Source organism: Corvus kubaryi, unplaced genomic scaffold, assembly GCF_017639235.1.
Source record: "Corvus kubaryi isolate FWS band 111438036 unplaced genomic scaffold, C.kubaryi_AGA036_p1.0 37206, whole genome shotgun sequence".
NCBI classification, from domain to species: Eukaryota; Metazoa; Chordata; class Aves; order Passeriformes; family Corvidae; genus Corvus; species Corvus kubaryi.
Window position 1 is genome coordinate 19,628 of NW_024581059.1, and position 26,116 is coordinate 45,743.

At 60.9% G+C, this 26,116-nt stretch overlaps 2 protein-coding genes across 3 annotated transcripts; one reads left to right on the forward strand and one right to left on the reverse strand.

Annotated features, from left to right (window-relative positions):
• Nucleotides 1-346: 346 nt before the first annotated feature.
• On the forward strand, nucleotides 347-19,445 carry COL2A1 (collagen type II alpha 1 chain). Its single transcript, XM_042022450.1, has 54 exons — nucleotides 347-518; nucleotides 2,234-2,434; nucleotides 3,256-3,272; nucleotides 3,543-3,575; nucleotides 3,695-3,727; nucleotides 3,851-3,904; nucleotides 4,111-4,212; nucleotides 4,635-4,712; nucleotides 4,966-5,010; nucleotides 5,094-5,147; nucleotides 5,245-5,298; nucleotides 5,413-5,458; nucleotides 5,552-5,613; nucleotides 5,702-5,755; nucleotides 5,932-5,976; nucleotides 6,077-6,130; nucleotides 6,237-6,281; nucleotides 6,400-6,453; nucleotides 6,532-6,630; nucleotides 6,759-6,803; nucleotides 7,346-7,444; nucleotides 7,959-8,012; nucleotides 8,603-8,710; nucleotides 8,940-8,993; nucleotides 9,100-9,198; nucleotides 9,755-9,808; nucleotides 9,893-9,991; nucleotides 10,083-10,136; nucleotides 10,285-10,338; nucleotides 10,630-10,683; nucleotides 10,819-10,872; nucleotides 10,964-11,008; nucleotides 11,223-11,321; nucleotides 11,408-11,515; nucleotides 11,604-11,657; nucleotides 11,848-11,901; nucleotides 12,006-12,059; nucleotides 12,175-12,228; nucleotides 12,318-12,425; nucleotides 12,544-12,597; nucleotides 12,689-12,742; nucleotides 13,218-13,379; nucleotides 13,460-13,567; nucleotides 14,475-14,582; nucleotides 14,762-14,815; nucleotides 14,955-15,062; nucleotides 15,403-15,456; nucleotides 15,563-15,670; nucleotides 15,860-15,913; nucleotides 16,189-16,296; nucleotides 16,711-16,999; nucleotides 17,258-17,445; nucleotides 18,181-18,423; nucleotides 18,755-19,445. Exons 1-54 carry the CDS (start codon nucleotides 362-364, stop codon nucleotides 18,899-18,901), a joined length of 4,530 nt encoding a protein of 1,509 aa, XP_041878384.1. The 5' UTR covers nucleotides 347-361; the 3' UTR covers nucleotides 18,902-19,445.
• A 1,708-nt stretch (nucleotides 19,446-21,153) lies between these two features.
• TMEM106C (transmembrane protein 106C) lies at nucleotides 21,154-24,696 on the reverse strand. 2 transcript variants are annotated; one of them, XM_042022447.1, is made up of 8 exons: nucleotides 24,598-24,696; nucleotides 23,903-24,125; nucleotides 23,742-23,805; nucleotides 23,214-23,373; nucleotides 22,993-23,133; nucleotides 22,797-22,846; nucleotides 22,494-22,547; nucleotides 21,154-22,155 (listed from the first exon to the last, which is right to left on the reverse strand). In XM_042022447.1, exons 2-8 carry the CDS (start codon nucleotides 24,093-24,095, stop codon nucleotides 22,032-22,034), a joined length of 786 nt encoding a protein of 261 aa, XP_041878381.1. In that variant the 5' UTR covers nucleotides 24,096-24,125; nucleotides 24,598-24,696; the 3' UTR covers nucleotides 21,154-22,031. The 2 variants fall into 2 exon arrangements, with proteins under 2 accessions (XP_041878381.1, XP_041878383.1); XM_042022449.1 differs by having other exon boundaries at nucleotides 24,564-24,696.
• Nucleotides 24,697-26,116: the final 1,420 nt, after the last annotated feature.

Below are 26,116 nucleotides of genomic sequence, written 5' to 3' on the forward strand. Positions count from 1 at the left end.
CCCTGCATCCCCCAAACCCTGCATCCCCCCAAATCCTGCATCCCCCCCTCCGCTGCGGGGCCGTACCGGGGGTGTCCCCGCGGGGGCCCGGCCCGGTCCCTCCGCCCGCGCTGGCCCCGGTGGCGGCCGGGCGGGGGGGTCCGGAGTGGACGGGGGAGGGCTCGGGGCCACCGGGGGAGGGTCCGGAGGGGCCGGGGGAGGGTCCGGGGGGCCCGGGGGAGGGCTCGGGGGGCTCGCGGGGAGGGCCGTCCCGGCTCGGGTTACAGCGCCCGGGGGGCGGCGGGGCCGGGACTTAAACGGGGCCGCGGGGCCGAGCGGGCACTGCCGGCCCCGGGCGCGGATCGGGCGCAGCCGCCTCGCCATGCCCGGACACCGCCCGGCCCCAGGCGGCCGCCGCTCCGAGCCCGTCGCCACCGGCCGGGTCCCCGCAGCCACCGGGGCCGCCCCCCGGCCGCCCCTCCTGCTCCTCCTCCTCCTCTGCCTCGCCGCCGCCGCCGCCGCGCAGGACCGGGACCTCCGTGAGTGGCCGGGGATGGGGACAGGGAGGGGACGGAGCGCGGACAGAAAGGGGGGAGCAGGGGAAAGTTTTGGGGCAGCGCCGGAGGGGGCGAGGGGGACACGTTGAGGGAAAGCTGGAGGAGGGGAGAGGGGGACAGCGCGGGGACACCGGGGAACAATGGGGACAGAGGGGACAGGGAGCGGAAAGGGGACGGGGGACAGCGGGGGACACCATGGGGACATCGTGGGACAGCGTAGGACGGTGTGGGATGGACGGGGAGAGTTTCAGAGTGGCAGGGGAGGACAGCTCGGAGCGTGGGGACACCAGGGGACAGCGGGAGGAGAGTGGGGGACACTGGGGGGACATCGGGGAAAGTGCCAGGGGAATGTGGGCGCAGGGGGGGCAGTGGGGGACAGGGAGGGACACGGGGGGACAGCACGAGGAGAGTTGGGGACAACGGGGGACAATGGGAAATGAAGTGGAACAGGGAGGGACAGCCTGGGGGACAGTGGGAGGACAAGGTGGGGCAGGGAGGGACAGCCAGAGTGGGACACTGGAGGATGGCGCAAGGCAGGTGAGGACACCGTGGGAACGCTGGGGGACAGTCTGGGATCCAGGTGTGTGGCGTGGATGGAGTTCAGGGACGGTGGGGAGGGACAGGGACAGCCTGGGATGGCCGGGGGGGCACAGGTGGGACATGAGGACAGCAGGTGACAGTGAGGGGACAGAGGGACAGCCAGGGGTGTAGGAGATGAGCTGGGGCAGGGGGATTGGCAGAGACAGTGGGGGACAGGCTGGGGGCATGGGGGACTCCCTGGGATAGTGGGGGGACAGCCTGGGGACAGCAGGGTCTGGTTGGGGTCACAGGGTCCGGCTGGGACAGGGCGTGCACTGAGGGCCAGCCCTAGGCTATGTCCTGGGGACATCCCATGGGACACTGAGGTACAACCTGGGGTCCCAGGGGACACCTGGGGACCCTGGGGCACCTCCGGGGACACTGGGACACATCCCAGGGACCCTGAGGGGCACTCCGGGGACCCTTTGGATACCCGGGGACACCTGGGGGACATTCCACAGACCCTGGGGCCACCTGGGGACCCCGGTGTGCAGCCTGGGAACACCAAGGCACCTCCTGGCGACCCCCCAGGAGTACCCGGGTACCTCTGGGCCACCTGTGAGTTCAGCCTGGGGACATCAACCCCCCTTGTCCCCGAACCTGTGGGGACACCGGTGCCACGGCCCGTGTGCCACCAGAGCCGCGGGGACCTCGGGGACATCCGGGGGGACCCGGGGAAGGGGCGGGGGGGTGGGCGCTGCTCGAGGCTGCGTCCCCTTCGCTGCTTCGGGGCCTCCTCGGGGGCTCAGAGCGGGGCTGGCACTGCCACCACCCCCTGCTGGCTGTCCCCGCGCTGTCCCCGCGCTGTCCCCGCGCTGTCCCCGCAGCCGAGGCTGGCAGCTGCCTGCAGGACGGGGCTGGCAGTGCCACCACCTCCCTCCTGGCTGTCCCCGCGCTGTCCCCGCGCTGTCCCACTCACCGGGGCTTGGGGCCCCATTGGTGTCCCCTTCCTCCTGCTCCCCGTGCTCAGGCAGGGCAGGCACTGCCACCACCCCCCTCCTGGCTGTCCCCGCGCTGTCCCCGCAGCCGAGGCTGGCAGCTGCCCGCAGAACGGGGCTGGCAGTGCCACCCCCCTTACCCCGCGCTGTCCCCGCGCTGTCCCCGCGCTGTCCCCGCAGCCGAGGCTGGCAGCTGCCTGCAGGACGGGCACCGCTACAGCGACAAGGACGTGTGGAAGCCGGAGCCGTGCCGGATCTGCGTGTGCGACACGGGGACAGTTCTGTGCGACGAAATCACCTGCGAGGAGCTGCGGGACTGCCCCAGCCCCGAGATCCCCTTCGGAGAGTGCTGCCCCATTTGCCCCAGCGAGCAGCCCAGCGGTTGTAATTTATTTATTCCCCCTAATTAGTTAATTAATAAATAAATTACGCGGCCATGGATGGTGGCATCCATGCGGCAACACAGGGAAAAGGCAACTTCACCCAAAACAACTGGGGGAAAATCGTCCCCAGGGGAAAAAAAATCAGTTTTTACCCCCTGGAGATGGTGGGGTTGAAAATTTGGAGGTTTTGAGGTTTTTTAGATAGAAAAAATGGGGGGAAATCGGCCCCGGGGGCAGCCCGGTAGTTCTAATTTATTTATTTCCCCTTAATTCCTTAATTAATTACCTAGACATGGATGGCAGCATCCATGCGGCAACACGTGGAAAAGGAAACTTCACCCCCAAAAAAACTGAAAAAATCGGCCCCCGGGGAAAAAATCATTGAGGTTGTTAGCCCTGGTTGAGAATATGGAGGGTTTGGGGATTTTAGACAGAAAAAATGGAGGAGAGGCAGGAGGGGATTTACACCCCCGGCAAAGGGGTTTGGTGGAAATCCCCTGAAATTGTGGGATTTCACCCCAGAATGAAGGAAAACCCCTACCCCACTTCCTCCAAAACCCCGAAAGTTGCCTTTTTTTAACCCTTCCCTGCCCCAGCCAGGGGGGGATTAAAGGGTTGAGCGCCCCCCAAAAGCCTCCAAACCACCCCAAAAAAGCCCCCTCGCTGCTGGCCCCGCTTTGGGGGAGCCCCCAGTGCCCCCCAGTTTGGCCCCACAGCCCCCCCAGGATGGAGCCACCTTGTGTCGTCCCTGCCCCAAATTCGTGTCTTCTCCCCTCATTAATTTCTCTTTATTTTTCTTTTCTTTGGGGTACCCTACAGGGCAGCCCGGCCCCAAGGTGAGCAAATTTTGGGGGCGTTTGTCCTGAATTTTGGGGTGGGTGATTTTGGGGCTTTGCGGGGTTGCGGGGAGAATTTTGGGGCGGTTTTGGGGTCTCTGGGTTCATTCCTGGGGGGGTCAGCAAGAGGAATTTTGGGGTGGTTTTGGGGCCTTGGGGGGGGTCAGAGAAAGGAATTTTGGGACAGTTTTGGGGCCTTGGGGGAGGGAGGGGTCAGAGAAAGGAATTTTGGGGCGGTTTTGGGGTCTCACCCTTTGCTTTGCCCCGCAGGGACAAAAAGGTGAACCCGGTGACATCAAAGATGTGAGTGGGGGGGGACCCCCCAAAAAAGGGCTGGGCCGGGGGGGGCGGGGTTGAGACATCCCAAAAAGGGGCTGGGACCCTCCCAGCCCTGATGTCGTCCCCCCTTTGTGTCCCCACAGGTTGTAGGACCCCGAGGACCCCCGGGCCCGCAGGTGGGAGTGGCTCCGGGCTGGGAAATTTCTGGAATTTTTGGGGGAGGGGGGATCTGGGGGGGGGGGGGGGGGGAGGGGATTCCTGATCCCCCCTCCCATCCTGCTCCTCCCCTCCCCCTGCAGGGCCCCGCAGGTGAGCAGGGACAGCGAGGAGACCGCGGCGAGAAGGGGGAGAAGGTGAGAGGGACTCCCCTCAAATCCCTAAAAATCCTCTGTGAAACCCCCAAATCCCCAAAAATCCTCTGCGACCCCCCAAAAATCCCTAAAAATCCACTGGGAACACCTCAAAACCCCCTGTGACCTCCCCAAAATCCCAAAAAAATCCCTTTTTTTGTCCCACCCAAAATACCCAAAAATCCCTTTTTTTGTGCCCCCCACCCCAGGGTGCCCCCGGTCCCCGGGGCAGGGATGGGGAACCCGGAACTCCAGGAAATCCCGGCCCCCCCGGCCCCCCCGGACCCCCGGGACCTCCTGGCCTGGGGGGGGTGAGTATTTGTGGGAGGGGTTAGGGTTAGGGGGTTAGGTTGGGGGGTAGATGGGTTTTGGGGGGGGATTGGGGGGGTTTGAGGGGAATTTGAGGGTGTTTCATGGAAATTTGGGGAAACTTGAGGGGGATTTGGAGGGAATTTTGGGAGGTTTTGAGATGATTTGGGGGGGATTGAGGAGACCTAGGGAGGTTCTGAGGGGGGGGTTGGGATGATTTGAGGCGTTTTGAGGGGAATTGGGGGGATTTTGAAGAGTTTTGAGGGGGATTTGGGGGACTTGAGGGAATTTGGGGTGGTTTTGAGGGAATTTGGGTGGGTTTTGAGCGCAGTTGCGGAGGTTTTGATGGTAATTGGGTTTTTTTGAGGGGAATTCAGGGGTTTTTTGGGGGTGTCTGGGGTGCTGAGCCCCCTTTCCGTGACAGAACTTTGCGGCTCAGATGGCCGGGGGCTTCGACGAGAAGGCTGGAGGGGCTCAGATGGGCGTCATGCAGGGACCCATGGTAACATCCCCCCAAAATCCCCCCAAATCCCCTCAAAATCCCCCCAGACCCCCTCAATCCCCCCCAAATCCCCACAAAACCTCCCCAAATTCCCCTCAATTCCCCCCAAATCCCCCTCCAAACCCCTCCCCACCCCTGTGCAGACTGATCCCATTCGGGACCCCACTCCAGGATCCCCAGTTTTGGGGGGTCTCCCCAATTTTGGTGGCTTTGGGGGTGTCCCCCCCCGTGTGACATCGCTGTGTCCTCCCAGGGCCCCATGGGACCCCGCGGCCCCCCCGGGCCCTCCGGCTCCCCTGTGAGTATTGCCCACCCCCCCCAAATTTTGGGGCGTCCAGGCTGGCTGGTGCCACCCCCACTGATGTCACCTTGTCCCCACAGGGTCCCCAAGGATTCCAAGGCAACCCCGGCGAACCCGGCGAGCCTGGCGCTGCTGTGAGTGTCCCCAAATGTCCCCAAACCCCCTCAAATCAGGGCTCAAATCAGTGCCACCCCTCAGCACCACTCATCTCCACCTCTCTGTCCCCTTTAGGGTCCGATGGGTCCCCGGGGACCTCCAGGACCTCCTGGAAAACCCGGTGACGACGTGAGTGACATTTGTGACATTCAGCTGTGGTGGCAGCTGCCGAAGCTGAGCTGAGAAGGGACAAAAAGTGACATTTTTGTGTCCCCAACCCTCTCAAATCCCATTTTCCCGCAGGGTGAGACCGGCAAACCCGGGAAATCCGGCGAGCGCGGCCCCCCCCGGCCCCCAGGTGAGCGTGGCACCGGTGGCCCTGCGACAAAGCCACCGCTGTCCCCTCGCTGTCCTCTCCCTGTGCCCAACTCGCCCCTCTCCTGCCCGCAGGGCGCTCGTGGCTTCCCCGGGACCCCCGGCCTGCCTGGAGTCAAAGGCCACCGGGTGAGTGCGTGTCCCCTCCCTGTGTCCCCCGTGTCACCCCCGGAGTGGCTCTGTCACTGTCCCACCCCTGCTGTGTCCCTGTCCCCAGGGCTACCCGGGCCTGGACGGTGCCAAAGGAGAGGCGGGAGCGCCCGGAGCCAAGGTGAGAAGGGGTGACAGTTCCTGGGGCTGGGGACAATTCCCCGGCTCTGGTGACCGTCCCCATGGCCCGGTGAGCATCCCTGTGACACCCAGTGACCGTCCCCTGGCTCTGGTGACCGTCCCAGTGACACCAGGGGACCGTCCCCGTGCCGCGCTCACCGCTGCTCCTCCCCGCAGGGCGAGTCCGGCTCCCCGGGTGAGAACGGCTCCCCCGGCCCCATGGTGAGTCCGGCGCTGGGAGAGGGAAACTGAGGCACGCCCGGGCAGTGCTCGGGAAGGGGCAGCACCCCCGGGCCTCACCTGTCACCCTCTGTCCCCGCAGGGTCCCCGTGGGCTGCCTGGAGAGCGAGGACGCCCCGGCCCCTCGGGCGCTGCGGTAAGTGCGGTGTCACCCGCGGCCCTGGTGGCACCTGGGGGTAGCAGGGGGGACCTGTCCCCCCCCGTGGAGCCCCCCTGTGACCGCTGTCACCCTCTCCCTGCAGGGCGCTCGTGGCAACGACGGCCTCCCTGGCCCAGCCGGACCCCCCGTAAGTCCAGGGGGGGTTGGCACATCCCCGGACCTTGCGTCACCCCCCCGAGGAGACAGCGGGGTCCCCCAGGACACCCCCGAGCCCGGGGGGACCCTCACGCTCCTCTCGCCCCCAGGGTCCCGTCGGCCCAGCAGGAGCCCCCGGCTTCCCCGGTGCCCCTGGCTCCAAGGTGAGGGGAGAGGGACGATCCCGGTGGGGACAAGAGGGTCGCGGTGTCACCCTGACCCTCTTTGTCACCTCCCCCTAGGGTGAAGCAGGTCCCACAGGAGCGCGGGGACCCGAGGGTGCCCAGGGGCCCCGCGGAGAATCCGGGACCCCCGGCTCGCCCGGCCCCGCCGGCGCCCCCGTAAGTCCCTGTGTCCCCTCGCCCTGGTGGCTCTGTCCCCGCCGTGTTGTCCCCTGAGCTGGGAGAGGCGGGGACGGGGCCGGATCCGGGGAAAGTGAGGCACGGAGCTCAGCGGGGTCTGCTCGTAGGGGAACCCAGGTACCGATGGCATCCCCGGAGCGAAGGGATCGGCGGTGAGCAGGGACGGGGACAGGGATGGGGACAGGCGTGGGAATGGGGTTGGAAACAGGGATGGGAATGGGGACGGGGATGAGGACAGGGATGGGGATGGGGACAGGGACAGAGACAGGGGTGGGGTGTCCCAGCGAGTCCCTGGGACTGGGAGGGGACTGGCCCAGGGTGAGGAGCAGCTGCGCTGGGATTTGGAGACATTTGAGTCCCCTGGGGGGGCACTGAGGGATGGGGGATGGGGGACACTGGGGAGTATTGGGGGACAGTGAGAGTGCTGAGGGACACTGGGGGACACGGAGATGAGGGGGCATATTGGGGGGACGCTGGGGGACACCAAGGGGACAGTGGGGACACTGGGTGACATGGAAATGTGCGGAGACACCAGTGGGACACTGGGGGACACTGGGGCTGCAGGGACAAGGTGGGATTTGAGCTGCTGGGGGACAGGAGCTGCTGGCGGAGGGGGGGGACACAGGGGACACTGGGGACACTGAGGGGAGCATGGGGACGGTTCGGGGTCCCTGATGTCCCCCGGTGTCCGCAGGGCGCCCCGGGCATCGCTGGCGCTCCAGGATTCCCCGGCCCCCGCGGCCCGCCCGGACCTCAGGGAGCCACCGGCCCGCTGGGCCCTAAGGGACAGACGGTGAGAGACCCCCGATGGCCCCCGGGGACCCGACCACGCCCGCTGACCGCACCCCGGACACTGACCACGCCCAGCGACCGCACCCCGGACACTGACCACGCCCAGTGACCGCACCCCGGACACTGACCACGCCCCGTGACCACGCCCCTGGCACCGCCCACGCCACGCCCACTGACCACACCCCAGCCAGGGGATGAGCACGCCCCTTCTGCCCCAGGCCACGCCCCCTTAACACCTTCCCCTTTTGGGTGTCCCCTCCCCAAAGCCACACTCGGGTCACTCCAGGGTCACTCCCGGGTCACTCCCCGGGCACCCGGCCCTGACCCCTGAGGGGACACTGGGGGGGGGGGGGAGGGGGAAAGGGGTGGGAATGGGGACAGGGATGGGGACAGGAATGGGATCAGAGGTGGGGACATGGATGGGATGGGAATGGGGACGAGGGCCTGGAGGCCAGGCCGGGGTTGGGGTGGGGACAGCCCTAAGGACGCTGTGACTTTGTCGTCCCCCTCCCCAGGGCGAACCCGGCATCGCGGGCTTCAAAGGCGAGCAGGGACCCAAGGGAGAGACGGTGAGTGTGGGGGGGGCACCCAGAGCCCCCGGCCAGGGTCCAGCCCTGACCCCTCACTGACCACCTGAGTGTCCAGCCCCAGCCCCATCACTGCCCCTCCAAGGGTCCAGCCCCCGCCCAAGGTCCATCCCTGACCCCTCGCTGCCCACCCGGAGGTCCAGGCCCAGCCCCTCATTGCCCACTCGAGTGTCCATCCCTGACCCCTCCCTCCCCATCCCGGTGTCCATCCTCAGCCCCGTGTCCATCCTCAGCCCCTCTGTCCCCACCGTCACCGCCTCGGCCCTAATGAGTTCATTCCCCTAACGAGGCCCCTCGAGGGGCAGCGTCCCCCTCCCCGCGGGGGGACAGTGGCGGGGGTTGATGGGACAATGGCCGCAGTGTTCGCGTGTCCCCCCTTGGGGACATCCCTCCGCCTTGGGGACATTTTCCCCTCGCCTCATTAACCACCCTCAATGGGGCCCCGCCGAGCCCGGCGCCAGCAGGGACATGAGGGGGGACGCGAGGGGGACTCGGGTTTATGGGATTTGTCCCCGGAGGGGTTGGGGAGGGGACGAAGGCTCCTCGTGACCCGTTTTCCTCCTTGTCCTCAGGGCCCCGCAGGACCCCAAGGTGCCCCTGGACCGGCCGGGGAGGAAGGGAAGAGAGGAGCCCGCGGAGAGCCCGGAGCTGCCGGACCTTTGGGGCCACCTGGAGAGAGGGTCTGTGGTCACCCTGATCCCAAAACACGGACCCCGATCCCCAAAAACTGACCCCAATCCCAAAAAAACTCCCCTGACGCCAAAATCCTCCTCCTCTTCCTCCTCAGGGCACTCCCGGCAACCCCAAAAAACCTTCCCAGACCCCAAAAACCAACCCCGGATCCCAAAAATATTCCGCAGATCTCAAAACAACTCCCTTGACCCCACAAATCCTCGTCTTCCCCCACAGGGCGCTCCCGGCAACCGCGGCTTCCCCGGGCAGGACGGGCTGGCCGGCCCCAAGGTGGGACTTTGGGGACACTGGGGGTGTCCCAGGGGTGACAACCCCGAATCCACCCCAAATGCCCCCAGATCCCCCCAGACTGACCCCAAATCCCCCCATCCCGCAGGGGGCCCCAGGTGAGCGTGGCCCCGCTGGCCTGGCCGGCCCCAAAGGAGCCAGCGGCGACCCCGGACGCCCCGGAGAGCCCGGTCTGCCCGGAGCCAGGGTGAGGGACAGCAGTGACCCCAAAAACGGGGACGGGGTGGCACCTGTGGGGTCTGGAGGGTGGGTGAGGGGGCTTGAGGTTGGTAAGGTGGTTTTGGGGGGGCTAAATGTGACTTCGGGGTCGGTGAGGGGGTTTTGGGGTTGGTGAGGGGGTTTTGGGTTTGGTTAGGGTGTTTTTCAGGTCAATAAAGCGATTTTGGGGTTGGTTTAAGGTGATTTTGAGGTTGGTAAAGGTGATTTTGGGGTCGATAAGGTGCTTTTGGGTCACTAAGGTCCTTTTGGGGTTAGCCAAGACACCCTTTGGCATCAAGACCTTTTTTGGGGTTTTGTCTGGTGCTCTTTGGCGCTAATTAAGACCATTTGGGGTTATTTAAGACGCGCTCTGCTAATTCCAACGCTCTTTGGGATTCCCAAGGTGTATTTGGAGTTTCCAAAAATCCCCTCTGGGGTTCCCCACTCCTTGTGCGGAGCACAGCTGTCCTTTGGGGTCACCCCATGGCCATGGGGTCAGGCCCCCCACACCAAGGGATGTCCCCAAACCCTTTTTGTCCCCACAGGGTCTCACTGGCCGCCCTGGGGATGCCGGACCCCAAGGCAAAGTTGGCCCCACGGTGAGTGACACCCCATAAGGGGTTTGGGGTTGTTTGAGGTTTTTTGGGGTTTGGGGTGGGGTCCTGACCCCTCTGTCCCCACAGGGTGCCCCCGGTGAGGACGGGCGCCCCGGACCCCCCGGCCCGCAGGGGGCTCGGGGCCAGCCTGGCGTTATGGGGTTCCCCGGTCCCAAAGGTGCCAACGTGAGTATGGGCCCTTTTTTACCCCCAAAAAAAAAAAAACCCTGGAATTCTCCCTGGCGCCTGGAACCCCAAATCCTCCATCCTTTTTTAGGGTGAGCCTGGAAAAGCCGGGGAAAAAGGACTTCCTGGAGCGCCGGGGCTGAGGGTGAGGTTTTCTGTCCCCACAAACCCCAAAAAGTCCCATTTTGGTGCTGCTCCACCCTAAAAGCCCCCGAGGGGGAAACTGAGGCGTGGGAAGGGGGGAAATGGGATTTGTGGGATTTGGGGCTCAGCGGGGTTTCCCTTCTCTGTAGGGACTTCCCGGCAAGGACGGAGAGACTGGAGCTGCTGGACCCCCAGGACCTGCTGTGAGTGAAACAGGGCAAGCGTGGGATTGGGGCTAAAAATCCCAAATTTGGGCTAAACACCCCCCAGATCTGCTGGGGGATCCCAAAACCCACAAATCCCCGGCCCACATGGTCCTGGGGCTTTTGGGATCCCCAAAATCCTGGGGGTGGGGGGGAGGTGGGAAGTCTGAAATCCCAAAGGTTTGGGGGTCCTTGAGCTCTGTCTCTTGTGGATTTTGGGGTCCCCAAAATTTTGGGGTGGGAGAAGCCTGAAAAGGTTTTTGGGGTCCTTGAGCAGCATCCATCCCACAGGGCCCCGCAGGGGAGAGGGGAGAGCAAGGAGCCCCCGGCCCCTCTGGCTTCCAGGTGAGCACTGGGATTTGGGATTTGGTATTTGGGGTTTGGGATTCGGGATTATTTGGGGTTTGGGGTGGGGGTGGTGCCACCCCAACCCCAGAGTCTCACTGTCACTGCCTTCACGTGGCTCCTGTCCCCTCCCAGGGGCTGCCAGGGCCACCAGGTCCCCCCGGCGAGAGCGGCAAACCTGGAGATCAGGTGAGACCCCCCCCCTTTCCCCCCCCAGGTGGGGTCGGGACCCCCAAATCTGCCAGGCCTGACCCCAAACCCGTTTGTCCCCTTCCCACAGGGTGTTCCTGGAGAAGCTGGAGCCCCCGGGCTCGTGGGTCCGAGGGTAAGTGTCACCTGTGAGGGGTGCAGGGGTCCCACAGTGTCACCTGTGAGGGGTGCAGGGGTCCCACAGTGTCACCTGTGAGGGGTGCAGGGGGGTCCCAGGGCATGGTTGTCCCCACCCAGGGCCACCAGCTCCATGCTGGTTCTGTCCCCATCCCACCCCCCGGTGCCACCCATCCCGGTGTCCCCTCCTGAGCTGTCCCCGCTGTCCCCAGGGCGAGCGCGGCTTCCCCGGTGAGCGCGGCTCTCCCGGCGCCCAGGGCCTGCAGGGGCCCCGCGGCCTCCCCGGCACCCCCGGCACCGACGGACCCAAGGTGGGTGAACCGATGGGGCAGCGCCGGGGGGCTCAGTGCCAGCACGGTGGGGGTGGCACCCCAATAATGTCCCTTTGCTGCTTTAGGGCGCCACTGGCCCCGCCGGCCCCAACGGCGCCCAGGGACCCCCAGGGCTGCAGGGGATGCCCGGGGAGAGAGGAGCAGCCGGAATCGCCGGTCCCAAGGGGGACAGGGTGAGTGAAGGTGACATGGGGGTCACAAGGTGTCACCAGGGCCACCAGGGCTCAGCTGGGCTCACGCTGGCCCTGTCGTGCCCCGCAGGGAGACGTCGGAGAGAAGGGACCTGAGGGAGCCCCCGGAAAGGACGGAGCTCGCGTGAGTGAGACGGGGACAGGGGGAGGAGGGGGCCGGGCAGGGACACTCATGGTGGCCAGCCTGGGACACTCATGGTGGCCAGTCAGGGATGTTCATGGTGGCCAGTGAGGAACACTCTTAGTGGCCTCATCCTCATGGTGGCCACCCAGGGCCCCTCCCGGTGGCATCACCATCCCCTCTGTCCCCACAGGGTCTGACCGGTCCCATCGGCCCCCCCGGCCCTGCTGGCCCCAACGGCGAGAAGGTGAGACCAGGGTGGCCCCACGCTGCTCCCGCCTGCATAGACCCCAGCGGATCCCTGGGGCAGATCCCACCCTGACCCCACAACTATCCCTCCTTCTTTTCCAGGGCGAGTCCGGCCCCCCCGGCCCATCTGGAGCCGCGGGTGCCCGCGGTGCCCCTGTAAGTGCCACCTGTCCCCCCCCCCCGGTGCTGCCGGTGCCACCTGTCCCCACTCCGGTGCTGACAGTGCAACATTTGCCCTATTCCCTCAATTTTCCCCCCATTACCCCCACAGGGAGAGCGTGGAGAGCCCGGGGCCCCCGGCCCCGCTGGATTCGCTGGCCCCCCGGTGAGTTCTGTCCCCGCTCTGTCCGTGTCCCCGGTCCATCCCTGTGACCTCAGTCTGGCTCCGGCTGCTGACTGCTGACCCTTTCCCAGGGTGCTGATGGACAACCCGGAGCCAAGGGCGAGCAGGGGGAGCCCGGCCAGAAGGGCGACGCCGGCGCCCCCGGGCCCCAGGGTCCCTCCGGGGCTCCAGGCCCGCAGGTGGGTCCAGCTGGGACCCCCCAAATTGGGGCTGAGCCCTTCCGGGGGTCCCTCATCCCAGGAGTTCCAGGAATCGCCGCATCCTGACAGTCCTCACCCTTTTTCTGCTTCTTCCCAGGGTCCCACTGGTGTCACCGGCCCCAAAGGAGCCCGGGGCGCTCAGGGTCCCCCGGTGAGTGTGGGGGGATGGGGGAGGGGATGGGGGTGGGAATTAGGGGATGGGGGAGGGGCGGGATCTGAGCTGCTCTCGCCTCCATCCCCAGGGAGCCACTGGATTCCCCGGAGCTGCCGGACGCGTTGGACCCCCTGGCCCCAATGTGAGTGTGGGGGAAACTGGGATCACTGAGGGGAAGCTGGGATCACTCGAAGCAGCCAAGATCGCTTGGGAGGATCTGGGATCACTCAGGATAGTTGGGATCACTGGGGGAAAACTGGGATCGTTTGGGAGCAGCTCATTTGGGGACAGTTGGGATCATCTGGAGGCAGCCAGGATCCCTCAGGAAGCTCTGGGATCACTTGGGACAGTTGGGATCAGCCGGGATCGCCGACCCCCAGCTCTGGGGCTGGGCAGCCGCCACTCCCCACGATGTCCCCGAACCAAAGCCACCCCCGGGTGCCACCCACCTTCCAAAGGGACAGTTCCCAGCGCTCTCCAACCCCTGGGCAGCGCCAGGACTGGGATCAGGAATGGCTCAGGGATGGATCAGGACTGGGATCAGGAATGGCTCAGGGATGGATCAGGAACATGGAAACCTCTCCTGTGTTCGCTCTAACCCTGATCTCTCCCCCCAGGGTAACCCCGGCCCCCCTGGCCCCCCCGGCTCCGCGGGCAAGGACGGCCCCAAGGGCGCACGGGGCGACGCAGGACCCCCGGGCCGGGCGGGGGACCCGGGGCTGCAGGGCCCCGCTGGCCCCCCCGGCGAGAAGGGCGAGCCCGGCGAGGACGGCCCCGCGGTATTTGGGATTTGGGGACACCCCCCCGGACCCTCTGCCACCCCCCCGAGTGGCGCTGACCCCTCTCTGTGTCCTCGCAGGGTCCGGACGGCCCCCCCGGTCCCCAAGGGCTGGCAGGACAGCGCGGCATCGTGGGGCTGCCGGGGCAGCGTGGCGAGCGTGGATTCCCGGGGCTGCCCGGGCCCTCGGTGAGCGGAACCCCAAAAAACCCCACAGTCCAGGAAGAAATGGGAGCTCATCAGAGGCAATTTAGTGGCGCGGAAGGATTTCGGGAGGGTGCAGGGTGGTGGAAGCTGCTCATCCCCATCCCGGCGTTTCTGGGATCGCAGCTCTTTCCATGCCCAAAAAATGTCCCAAAGTCTCCCAAGGCTTTTCCCCACTGACCCGGCCGCGCCCAGAGCAGCGTGACACCTTTTCCATAAGAATTTGCCACCATTCCCACCTCTTTCCCACCGGGGAGTTGTGCCCCCCGAGCTCTGGGGAAAGTTTGTGGCCGATGAAGGTTTGAATTCCCTGCCTTTCTCCCGATTTCCTGCTGCTCTTCCACCCTCAATCCGAAGGGGTTTGGGGCCAAATCCCGGCTCTGTTCCGCATCCCTGGGACAGCCAGGGATGTGCAGGGATTCGGGAGGATTTAATTCCTGCACGGAAATTCCGAGAGCTGTGAGCCGGAGCCGCAGTTTTTGTGCTGCTCCAGCCTGGGAAAAGGGATCGGCGGGGCTGGGAGAGGAGGATGAGGGCTCAGGGATGTGGAGCGGCAGGAACTGGGAATTACGAGACCTCCCCAGATCATCGTGGAATGATTTGGGGTGGGAAGGGACCTTAAGGATCGTCATTCTCACCCCTGGAATTGTCCCTGGACGGGGCTTGGAGCCACCCGGGAGAGCGGCAGGTGTGGGATAAACGGGGCTGGATGAGCTCGAAAATCCCTCCCAAAAAACCCCGCGATTCCATGATCCCGTTCCAGGGCTCAGAAATCCCTGAGGGATGCACGGAAAAGCGGAATAAAGGCCCAAATCCGATATTTCCCAGCCCCTTGAGCAGTGATCTCTCATCCCGGACTCACTCCCGCGGGGGTTTTCCCGGTTATTTTTAGGGAGAGCCTGGAAAACAGGGAGCGCCTGGATCTGCTGGAGACCGCGGACCCCCCGGCCCTGTGGGACCCCCCGGGCTGACCGGGCCGGCCGGAGAGCCCGGACGGGAGGTAGGAAAATCGGGAATGTCTGGAATATCCAGCATGGATCCCTGGCTGATCCTGGGGCGGGGACAGCCCTAAGGGTGCTCCCGGAAAATGCCGGCGCGTTTTTGCCGTGGGATTTTGCTTGGAAAAAACAGTTTTCCCCCATCCCAAAGGCAAAAGCTGAATTTCTCCCCTTTTCCCAGGGAAGTCCCGGCTCTGACGGACCCCCGGGCAGGGATGGGGCGGCCGGAGTGAAGGTGAGCTCATCCCGGATTTCTCAAGAGCCCGAATTCCCGGGATTCCTGACCCTGGTCCCGGATCTCTCCCGTTATCCGTGTGTTCCCCAATCCCAGAGCCGGGATTCCCGGGATTCCTGATCCCATTCCCTGTTCCCAGGGCGATCGTGGCGAGACCGGCCCCGTGGGTGCTCCCGGTGCTCCCGGCGCTCCAGGAGCTCCCGGCCCCGTGGGACCCACTGGAAAACAGGGAGACAGAGGAGAGACGGTGAGCGGGACATGACGGGATCGGGGGAGAGGGAATTATCGGGAATCATCCCGAATCCAGGGCATGGAGCTGTTCGAGATCATCCGGGAATGGCACCGGGAACAGCTCCTGAGGATTCCCGAGGATTCCCGGGATCCTGGTTTGGGATCTGCCTGGGAGCTCCAGGAGATAAAACTTGGAATGAACTGGGAGCTCCAGGAGTTGGAAATTGGAATATCTGCAGTGCCTGGGAATCCCAGGAGATAAAACTGGGAATGAGCCGGGAATGCCAGGAATTAAATCTGGGAATATCTGCAGTGCCTGGGAATCCCAGAGAGAACTCTGCTCCTTTCTCCCACAGGGTGCTCAGGGTCCCATGGGTCCCTCCGGCCCCGCTGGCGCTCGGGGGATGCCGGTGAGTGATTCCCGCACATCCCGCCCGGAATTCCCACTTGGGATCCTGGTTTGGGGTCCCAGTTTGGGATCGGCCCTGCTCCTGAGCCGCTGTGTCCCCCTTGCAGGGTCCCCAGGGCCCGCGCGGTGACAAAGGCGAGGCGGGAGAGGCCGGTGAGCGCGGCCTGAAGGGGCACCGGGGCTTCACCGGGCTCCAGGGGCTGCCCGGGCCCCCCGTAAGTCCCAGGATTTGGGATCACAGCCTCCCATGGATCCCAAAATCCCCCATTCTACACCCCAAACCCCACATCTCACATCCCAGCACCCCAAATCCCGAATCTCACATCCCAAATCCCACATTCCCACACCCCAAATCCCACATCTCCCATGGGATCCAAAACCTTCCACCTTCCCATCCTTCCCAGGGTCCTTCTGGAGACCAAGGCGCTGCCGGGCCTGCAGGTCCCTCCGGGCCCAGGGTAAGTCCTGGGATTTTGGGGGAAAAACAGAAAAAAGTGGGGGAAAACATAAAAGGAGCCACCTCTGAGCCCCGCCTGATCCTGGAATTTTGGGGGGAAAACAGAAAAGGAGGGAAAAGCAGAAAAAGGGGCACCTCTAAGCCCCCCCTGGGTGCAGGGTAAATCCTGGAATTTTGGGGAAAAGCGGAAAAGGCGGCACCCCCTGGCTCGGTGCCACGCCCAGGGGTGGCAGCTCCATCCCTGACACACCCCGAGCCCCTTTTGGTGTTTTTCAGGGTCCCCCCGGCCCTGTGGGCCCCTCGGGCAAGGATGGCTCCAATGGGATGCCCGGGCCCATCGGCCCCCCCGGGCCCCGCGGGAGGAGCGGCGAGCCCGGCCCAGCGGTGAGCGGGGAACCGCGCGGGAGCAGATCCAGCGGGGCAGGGATCCAGTAGGGCAGGGTGATCCAGCAGAGGAGGCAGATCCAGGTGGCCAAGGGGTCAGGGTTAGGATGAGGGGAGGGGGATCCAGCAGAACAAAGGGATCCAGCAGAGGAGAAGGATCCAGAAGGATGAAGGGATCCAGAAGAGCAGGGGGATCCACGAGGAGAGGGGATTAGGGTTAGAATTAGGGGCAGGGGATCCAGCGGGACAGAGGGATCCTGCGGGGGAGGGATCCAGAGAACAAAGGGATCCAGAGAACAAAGGGATCCAGCAGGGCAGGGGGTTATGGTCAGGATTAGGGGGATCCAGCTGGACAAAGGGATCCAACCCCCAGCCCACCCTGCCATGAGCTCACCCCCTCCCTCCCTCCCGCAGGGTCCCCCCGGGAACCCCGGCCCGCCCGGCCCCCCCGGCCCCCCCGGCACCGGCATCGACATGTCGGCGTTCGCGGGGCTGGGGCAGCCCGAGAAGGGCCCCGACCCCGGGCGCTACATGCGGGCGGACGAGGCGGCGCCAGGGCTGCGGCCGCACGACGCTGAGGTGGACGCCACCCTCAAGGCCCTCAACAACCAGATCGAGAGCATCCGCAGCCCCGAGGGCTCCCGCAAGAACCCAGCCAGGACCTGCCGCGACATCAAACTCTGCCACCCCGACTGGAAGAGTGGTGAGAGAGAGGCTCCGGCCCTGTGTCCATCCCTGCGGCCAATCCCTGCCTCCGTCCCTCTGCCCACCCCTGTCTCCATCCCTCCTCCATCCTTGTGTCCACCCCTTTGGCCGTCCGTGTCCATCCCTGCCTCTATCCCCGCCTCCACCCCTTCCTCCTCCTCCCCTCCACCACCCAAGTGGACACCCAGGATGGCGCTGACCTTCTCACTGACCCCCACCACCTGGCGGTCACTCACTCGGTGCCCTCCGGCCGCAGGCGATTACTGGATCGACCCCAACCAGGGCTGCACCCTGGACGCCATCAAGGTCTTCTGCAACATGGCCACGGGGGAGACGTGCGTGTACCCCAGCCCCGGCAGCATCCCCAGGAAGAACTGGTGGAGCAGCAAGGCCAAGGAGAAAAAGCACGTCTGGTTCGCCGACACCATCAATGGTGGCTTCCACGTGGGTGTCCAGCCGAGATGGGGTCAGGGAGAGGGCTGGCGGTGGAGTTTTATGGAAAAGTTGGAGTTATGTCCTTCTTTGGGGTGAAATTTTTGGCTGTTCTATCAGATACGGGGTGATTTGAGGATTTTAAGGAAATCTTGGAGTTGATGTCCATCCTTGGGGTGGAATTGATGGGTTTTGGATCACATATTGGCTGATTTAGAGATTTTATAGAAAGTTTGGAGTTGATGTCCTTCTTTGGGGTGGGGTTGATGGGTTTTGTACCAGAACTGGTTGGTCCAGAGAATTTTATGGGAAAACTTGGAGTTATGACCTTCCTTAGGGTCAAATTCATGATTGTTGGATCAGAACTGGTTGATTTAGAGGTTTATGTTGGAAGTTTGGGGTTGATGTCCTTCCTTGGAGTGGAATTGGTGGTGGCTGGATCAGCTATTGGGTGATCTTGAGGATTTTATGTAAAGTTTGGAGTTACGTCCTTCTTTGGGGTGAAATTTTTGGTGGTTCTATCAGATACTGGGTGATCTTGAGGATTATATGGAAATCTTGCAGTTGATGTCCGTCCTTGGGGTGGAATTGGTGGTCGTCGGATCAGAACTGGTTGATTTAGAGGCTTTTATGGAAATCTTGGCATCAGGCCGTGACACCTACACCCCTCTGGGAAAGCAAACTCTGGGAATCCCCCCAAAATTCCCAAAAAAAAAGCTGGCTGAAAGCCTCCCTTCCCCCTTGCAGTTCAGCTACGGTGCCGAGGACCTGGCACCCAACACGGCCAACATCCAGATGACCTTCCTGAGGCTGCTGTCCACCGAGGGCTCCCAGAACATCACCTACCACTGCCGCAACAGCGTGGCCTACCTGGACGAGGAGTCGGGCAGCCTGAGGAAGGCCCTGCTCATCCAGGGCTCCAACGACGTTGAGATCCGCGCCGAGGGCAACAGCAGGTTCACCTACAGCGTGCTGGAGGACGGCTGCACGGTGCGTGCCGGGGCAGGAGGGAGGAAATCGGGGCAGAATCCTTAAGTCGTGGGGTTAACGAGGTTGGAAGAGACGTCTGAGGTCAGCGAGGGCAGTTTGTGAGCCGATGCCACCTTGTCACCAAGTGCTGCCACTCCAGGCTTTGCTTAAACACCCCCAGCTGGCGATGGCGTTCCAGGGATCCTCCAAACCCCATTTTCCGATGTTCTTCCCTCAGAAACACACTGGGAAGTGGGGCCCCTCAGTGCCTGACAATAAATTGGGGTTCAAACTGAGATTTAGAAGGTTTTAGAAAGTTAAATAACACCTTTTTTGCCCGTTTTTCCCTCAGAAACACACCGGGAAGTGGGGCAAGACAGTCATCGAGTACCGCTCGCAGAAGACCTCGCGCCTGCCCATCGTGGACATTGCACCTATGGACATTGGGGGACCCGAGCAGGAGTTTGGGGTCGACCTCGGCCCCGTCTGCTTCTTGTAAAAAAAATGGATTTTTTTGGTGTGGTTGTTTGGTTTTGGTTGTCGTGGTTTTTGTTTGTTGTTGGTTTGGTTTTTGTTTTTTTTTAAAAAGCCCAGCCCGATTCCTTAAAAAAAAAAAAAAACCACAAGAAATGGGATCCACCCCAAAAAGGAGCTGAGAAGTTCTGCACTGAAAGGGCTCACCCCGAATCAGGGAGCAACCACCTCGTGCCAACACCAGATTCGAAGGAAAAACCCATTAATATTTATTTATTCTCTTCCTGGAAGACCTGTTTTTGAGGTCAGGTGGAGGTGGGAATGTCAGTGATCCCTTTTTCCTGGAAAAAAATGGGATTTCGCCAGTCCAGGTATCAAAAATCCCCTCCCTGTCCCAAATTTTCCCCTTCCCCCAAGCAGGAGTGTTCATGTATAATATGAGTTTAAAAAACACACAAAAAAATTCAAAAAATGGTGCTATTCTTGTAAAACAAGTCTGTATTTTTTAACATCCGTTGGTATAAAATGAAAAAAAAATCTAAAAAAAAAACTTTTGGTGGAAAGTAAAAGTTGAGTTGGTTTTTCTTTTCGGGTGTGTTTGCAGCAATTAAAATCTTTCCTCCCCATTTCAACTATTGTAAAATTGCTTAGGTTAGGAAAAAATCCCTTTTAAATCCTCAGTTTGGGTTAAAACTGCAAATTTTTTTTGGTTGAGATAATTCAAACTAAGGGGGAAAAGGGGAAAAAATAAATTTAAAAAAAGCCAAAAAAGAGAAAATTTTGAAAGTGAAAATTTTGAAGTGGAAAATCTTGGAAAAGCAAGAGGTTTAATTGCGGAACTCTTGTCCCATAATTAGGATGGGGACAATCCTGGTGTCACCAGGGCAGGGGGTGGCTGTCCCCTCCTCCCCACGGATTTTATCCTATTTTTTACCTGCAAAAGCTCAATTTTGGGCTGTTTTGCAGCACTGGAAGTGGGAGACTCCGTGGCCCTCACCTCTTGTCCTGCCGTAAAAAATCCCGTATGGAAATTCCTCTCCTCCCCAGACTGTTCATTAGAGGGGAAAAGCTCAGAAATGGGATTTTTTTTAATGATCTTGAAGAAAATCAGCCCAGTGACCCCGAAGAGCCCCAAACCTGCTTGGATTTCACATGCAGGAGGCCCCAGGCAGCTCCTAAGTGAGGAATTCCTGAGTTTCATCCCAATTCTTTTGGGTCAAATCTCCTCTTTTTGCCTCTGCGGATGGCGAAACTTTGCTTGGAGAAATTATAACTGGAAAAGATTTTAAGAAACAACTTTTTAAAAGCCATTTTGGGGCACAATTTATGTTTTAAACCTTCCCCAGCCTTGAGCACAGCAGCTGCCAACTGTGGCCAAGCACCAAAACACTGGCAGGGGACATTAATTAAGGAGGATTGGGGGATTAAAGAGGATTTTCCACCTAAAAGTGCCCTTTAAAAGGCTCTCCTAATGATGAGGACTCTGCACAAAGGATTTCAGGTCAAACCTTTCCCCTCCTGGCTCAGCCAAGCGGCAAATTTGGGGGTCCCTGCTGTGGGCAGCCCCCCCTCTCCCCCAAAAAAATCCTCCAGGATTCTTGGAAAAGTGGGATGGGGCTGGGGGTAAAGAGGGGCAAAGGCAATGTGGGGAGAGCCACAAAAAATCAGGATTGAACCCAGCCAGGGGGGGAAGAAAATGGAGGAAAAGCAAAGTTTGGGATTTCTTCTTTTTCCTTAAAAAAATGAAAGGAAAACTCAGCAGGAATTGGGGGATTTGTGGGAGAAGTTTGGGGTCACCAGGGAAGGGGGTTGGGATTGGGATTCTGGGCACTAGTCCCAGCTGGGAATGGGCACCTGGTTGAGTTTTTTTCCCCCAGAAATCCTGGGAAAAGCTGTGAAAATTGGGATTTTTCAGCCTGGAGAAGGGAAGACCTTTCAGGAGAGCTGGGAATGGATTTGGGACAAGGGACAGGACACAGGGAGTGGCTTCCCACTGGAATTTGGAGGTTTAGGTGGGATTTTGGGAAGGAATTCCTCCCTGTGAGGGCAGGGAGGCCCTGGGATGGAATTCCCAGAGGATTCCCCCTCCCTGGGATGGTGGGAGGTGAAATGGGACGAGCTTTAGGGTTCCTCCCAACCCATTCTGGGATTCCACGGAAACCCATCAGCAAAACAAGGATTTTTGGGAAAAAACCACCAAAGGAACAACCCCAACAGAGCATTGGATTTAGGACAAATCCAGAGCTTTTCCTTAAAAAGAAACGAAGGACAGCACACTGAAAGATCCAAATCAGGTTTAATGAATAATACAGCCCTAAAAACGCTGATTCCTGCGGCAGGAATCTCTCATTGGAAAAGGGAGCAAAGTGTGGATTTTATGTCACTGTCACCCAAAAATCAGGGGATTTTTCCACTGAGGAAGGATTCCCTCACCTGTGGCTGTGCCTGGCTCTCGAATCCCATGGGAAACGAGGGCTGAAATTCCAGCAGAAACCTCCCAAAAAGGGGCAAAATGCCAAAGGGCTGCGGGGGCCGAGCTGCCAGCTGGATTTTCCTCGGGATAGCAGCCGGCAGGAATGTCCAGCTCCCGGCAGGGAGGCCTTGGAATCCCAGCCTCCCACAGAACCCCCTCAAATCCCTGCTGATTTGGGAAGTGGAGCACAAAAAGCAGCCAATTCCCAGATCTCAAACCCCAGGGAAGAGCCTCTGGATGCCAGACGGGTCAGAGCCACGGGAGAAAAGGAGGAAAAAGCTCATTCCAAAGATTTGGGTTCCTCTGCCTCCTTCCAGGGTGTGACAGAGGCACATTCCCAGCGGGAATTGTCCCTTTTTGAGGTCCTGAGGTGCTGCCACCACTCAAGAACAAGAAAATAAATTTATTTACCCTGAAAAAAAAATAAATTCATTTCCCCCAAAACACCCTGACAGTGCCCAGCTTCCAAAACAGGTGCAAACCACTGGAAACCTTCGGGATTTCAGCCCCTAATTCAGGAGGGAAAGCTCCAGACTCCTTCCCAAAAAGGAAGGGAAGGAACAACCCCCAGCAGGGCTCCAAAAGGCCCCAGAGCTGCCAGGTTTGTCCCTGCAGAGCCACTCACGGTCCCTCTGCTGCCAGTCTGAGGTGGCTTCAGGCCCCTCTGTGCCCCCGGGCGCCGTCAGGGTGCCCCTCGTGCCAGGGGGAGCAGCGGGGCCGTGGAGTTGGAGCTGCAGTCCAGGTAGTGGAAGGTCTCCAGAGAGCTCTGGGCGCTGTGGCCAATGTAGGAGAGCTTCACCGAGGTCCTGGCAGGACAAAGGAACAACCCAGCAGGTCGGTATTCATCACACAATTCCTCTTTTCCCAAAAGAAACCCCCCAAATTCCTGGGGGTTTTGGTGAAAAAGTGGGAATTGCAGCACCTGGAGGGAGTTGTGTGCCCTAGCCCATGTTTCACACTCCTGGGCTGGATTAAAACCCGGCCCTGAGGTGGATTTGGGGTGAATTTGGGGGAAATCCAAGCAGGATTTTCTCCCTGGAGCCCAAACCCGTGGCTGCAATTCCCTTGGGATTCAGGAACCCCAGAACAGAATCTTTGAGGTGGGAAAAGAGGCCCAAGAACCCAAAGCAGGAGCAGCACCTACCTCATGAGGATCACGATGTTGTGGACCTTCACCTTGGGCAAAGTGCAGAAAAAACTGGAAAAGATCAAGGAAATCAGTCAGCAGGGGGGAAAACTTGAGGAATTTGGGGTTTTTTGGCAGCTCCTGCTGGTATTTTTCACTTTGGTGTTAACAAAACCATCTCACAGCAGCTCAAGAAAATTCCTGGCAAAGTAACTGAGCAGGAAAAGTGAGTGATTTCCAGATTAATTTCCCAAATTTTAATCAAAGTGGCTTCAACCCTCTCTGCCCCCCAGGTATCTACAAGGAGCAGTAAATCCTTACTACACATAGGACAGGGATCCACCCAGCTCTGCCTTCACGGTGAAATTCACCTGGAACAGAGCAAAAAAAACCAGATTTCAGTGCAATTTGATCACCCTTCAACCCCATTTTTGGAAGGAGTGGACAGAGCAAAAGCTGCTGTGGCCACCGGACACTGAAATCCCAAGGTGCAGCTCCCAGAACTCCCAGTCAGTACCAGTTTGTCCCTCAGGGGCTGGATGCTGGAGACGTTGGTGAGCTGCTGGCTGCCCACCACGGTGTTCATGTACTGCACCTGGCTGCTCAGGCTGCTCACTGCCACCGAGTAGAAGTTGGAATTCCTGATCCTCAGGGTGGCCTGGAGGGGACAAAAACAACCCTGACCTTGCTGGCTCATTCCCCTGCTGATTTATTTTCCCAAATCCATGGAAAATTTACCGTGATGGCCAGGAGGACAGCAGAGTTTTTCCTGTCAAACCACACCTGGACCACCTTAATGCCATCATCATCCACCAGGACTGAGTGGGGGAAGAGGAAGAAAACGCCCAGGCCAGACAGCAGCAGGCAGAGCAGCACTGAGAGCAGGACATAGAGTTTCCTGGGAAAAAAACAGGGAATTCTTCACCTCCTCTGCAAGATTCCGATCCTAAAAAACCTAAAAAATCCCACCTCATATTTGGTTTCATTGGAAGAGGCACCCAAGAGCTGCTCTCACATTTTTAACATCAGAAATGCTCAAAATCCTCCCTTTTTACACATTTGGAGTTGGGTAATGAGCAACCAAAGCAGCATTTTGGGGTTTTTTTTTGCAGTTGCTCCCAAAACTCCAGCATGGGGATGGAAGGTGGGAGTGGGATCGTTGTGCCCACAGTGGAAATATTTAAAATCATGCTTTAAATCCTGTTTTTTTGGGGTGAAAACAACCCCTAAATGCAGCAATAAGTGATTTAAGAGCTCCTCTCTTACGTTCTCTGAGGACGAAGCCGTTGGTCACTGTAGGGGATCAGAGCCACCAACTCGTTCACCTGCTCTGGGAGGCAAAATGGGAACAACACATTAAAAAAGTGACCCTTTTTTGCTGTTTAAAGCTGGTTTTGGGGATGTTTAGGCCCCAGAGGAGCAGCCACCTGTGGGGATGCGGCCAGTGCCTTGGCAGGTGGGACAGGTGACACTGTCCTGGCCCGTGAATTCCATGTAGGGAATCTTGGCCACGTCCTCCACGGGCTCCTGGCTGTCCGATAAATCCTCATCCTCCTCATCCTCAGCCTTCCTCTGGCTCGAGGCAGCGCTGGCAGCAGACAGGGACAGCACAGAGCCCATGGTGGCGGCTGATGGGGACAGTTCTGTCACCTGCGAGAGGTGGCAGGAGCAGCTCAGGGGAGTTAAAGGGGTTTTGGAGCCATTTCTAAGCTCCAGCGCCCCTCTCAGGGGTACCAAACCCACCACAAAGTGTCCCCATCCCCAAGGGGCTTCCCTGGAGAAAGGGACACCTTGATGGGGTTCGTCTCCAGCCCCTCCCCTCCACTGAGAGCAGCATCTCCTCAGGCGGCCTCCACCCCAAAAAACAGGTCCCAGGCTTGTGCACAACCCCTCAGAACCACCCCCAGAGCCCCTGAGACCCCACGGGAGGAACAGGCCCCGCTATGGACCCCCCAGACCCCCACCTCAGAGACCCCCCTCATCCTCAGGGACCCTCTCCCCTCAAGAAACCCCCTTGTAAGACCCCCTCCCCTCAGAAACTCCCTCCCTCAGAGACCCCATCCCTCACAGACCCCCTCCCTCACAAACCTCCCCCTTTGCAGACCCCCCCGCCCTCACGGACCCCTTGCCGCAAGGATCCCTTCCCTCAGCGCCCTCCGGCAGGGGGCGCCACGTTCCCGCCACGAGCGCGCGCCCCGGGCTCGGCACGGCCGCAGCCCCGCCCCCCGTTCCCGCGCGCAGCCGCCGTCGCCATAGCAACGGCGCCAGCCGGAGGTGGGCGTGGCCTCGCCATCGCCCCGCCCAGCGCCCCTCAGCCGCGGTGGGCGGGGTTACCCAGACCACGCCCCCTGGGTGCGGTATTGCGTCACAAGGGGTGGGCGGGGCTCGGTGAGCCACGCCCCATCGTTCACCTAAAGCGCATGCGCCAATCCCCGGGGGTGGAGCCGGTGACCACGCCCTTCATTTGCATGTGGTGGGCGTGGTCAGAGCTGCGCATGCGTAGAACCCACGCGTTGTTCCGGTGGGCGTGGCAGGGCGTGGCAGGGCGCGGCGTGACGCAAATCGCGCGTGCGCACAGCGGGGGCGCCCCGGCCGGAGCGCGCATGCGGGGGGGGGGGGGCGGCACCAGTACGGAGCCCACACCCCCCAGTTTGGAGAGCCCTGTCCCAGTAGGGGTCCCCTCACAGCAGCACAGACTGGTGAGAGCCCTCCCAGTACGGAGCGGTCCCACACCAGTCTGAGGGCTCCACTCCCAGTAAGGAGCGGTCCCACACCAGTTTGAAGGCGTCTGTCCCAGTAAGGACTAGTCCCACCCGCCTCAGTTCAGCCCAGCATCACCGCCAGGACCTCTCAATTTTTTGGGAAAAATCCCCCCCCCCCAGCCTTTCCTTCCTCTCCCGCTCCCGGGCCCATTTTCCTTCAATAAATTCGCTCCCATGGGATTTTTTTCCGACGGGAAAACCGATGGAAAATTAAATTCCTCCCTCTCCCCATCATCAAAACCCAAACCATCAAAATAAAATTCACGGGAAAACATTAAACTATTTGTGAGCTCCAGAGGCACCTCCTGCCCGGCCGCGGGAGCTGTATCCCAAGGAAATTTTATGGATCATTTCTCCTCTCCTTCCCAGGAGCGAAATTCCAGGCGGGGAGGAGAATTCCCGGCTCTCTTTCCTTCCCCCGGCTCCTTCCTGCGCCTTCCCGGGGGTTGTGGCATCCCGGGAAAAGGAGCATGGAGAGGGATCGGGAAAGGGAGAATCCCTGCCAATCCCTTGGGATGAGCTCAACCCTGCAGAGAATTCCCACAGCAGGGAGAGAACCCAAAATTCCCCCGCAGCCTCCACTCGGCTCCTGTCACGTCTTGGGTTTAATCCCATTTTTTTCCCCCAGTTTTTTCTGCCCCACATCCAGGGGAAATGGGCGGGAAGCGGGGGGGTGGGGGGGGGGAAGCTCCTTTTGCAGCCGCCAGGTGGGATTGTGAAAGCATTTCCCGGGAAATCTCCGCTCCCCTGGGATGGGGGGAGCCCGAATCCGTCCTGGGAGGGGCTCCGGGATGAGAGATCACTGCTACACGCGAAACATCGGATTTGGACTTTTATTCCGCTTTTCCGTGCATCCCTCAGGGATTTCTGAGCCCTGGA

What these genes read in the sequence shown, in the direction of transcription:
- COL2A1 (XM_042022450.1), top strand. Translation starts at nt 362, where the DNA reads ATGCCCGGACACCGCCCGGCCCCAGGCGGCCGCCGCTCCGAGCCCGTC. An exon ending in CCGGAGCGAAGGGATCGGCG is followed by an intron (nt 6,804 to 7,345) that starts GTGAGCAGGGAC and finishes CGGTGTCCGCAG; the next exon opens with GGCGCCCCGGGCATCGCTGG. An exon ending in TTGGACCCCCTGGCCCCAAT is followed by an intron (nt 12,743 to 13,217) that starts GTGAGTGTGGGG and finishes CTCTCCCCCCAG; the next exon opens with GGTAACCCCGGCCCCCCTGG.
- TMEM106C (XM_042022447.1), bottom strand. Translation starts at nt 24,095, where the DNA reads ATGGGCTCTGTGCTGTCCCTGTCTGCTGCCAGCGCTGCCTCGAGCCAG. An exon ending in CTGTCCTCCTGGCCATCACG is followed by an intron (nt 23,134 to 23,213) that starts GTAAATTTTCCA and finishes TGTCCCCTCCAG; the next exon opens with GCCACCCTGAGGATCAGGAA. An exon ending in AGCCCCTGAGGGACAAACTG is followed by an intron (nt 22,847 to 22,992) that starts GTACTGACTGGG and finishes GCTCTGTTCCAG; the next exon opens with GTGAATTTCACCGTGAAGGC.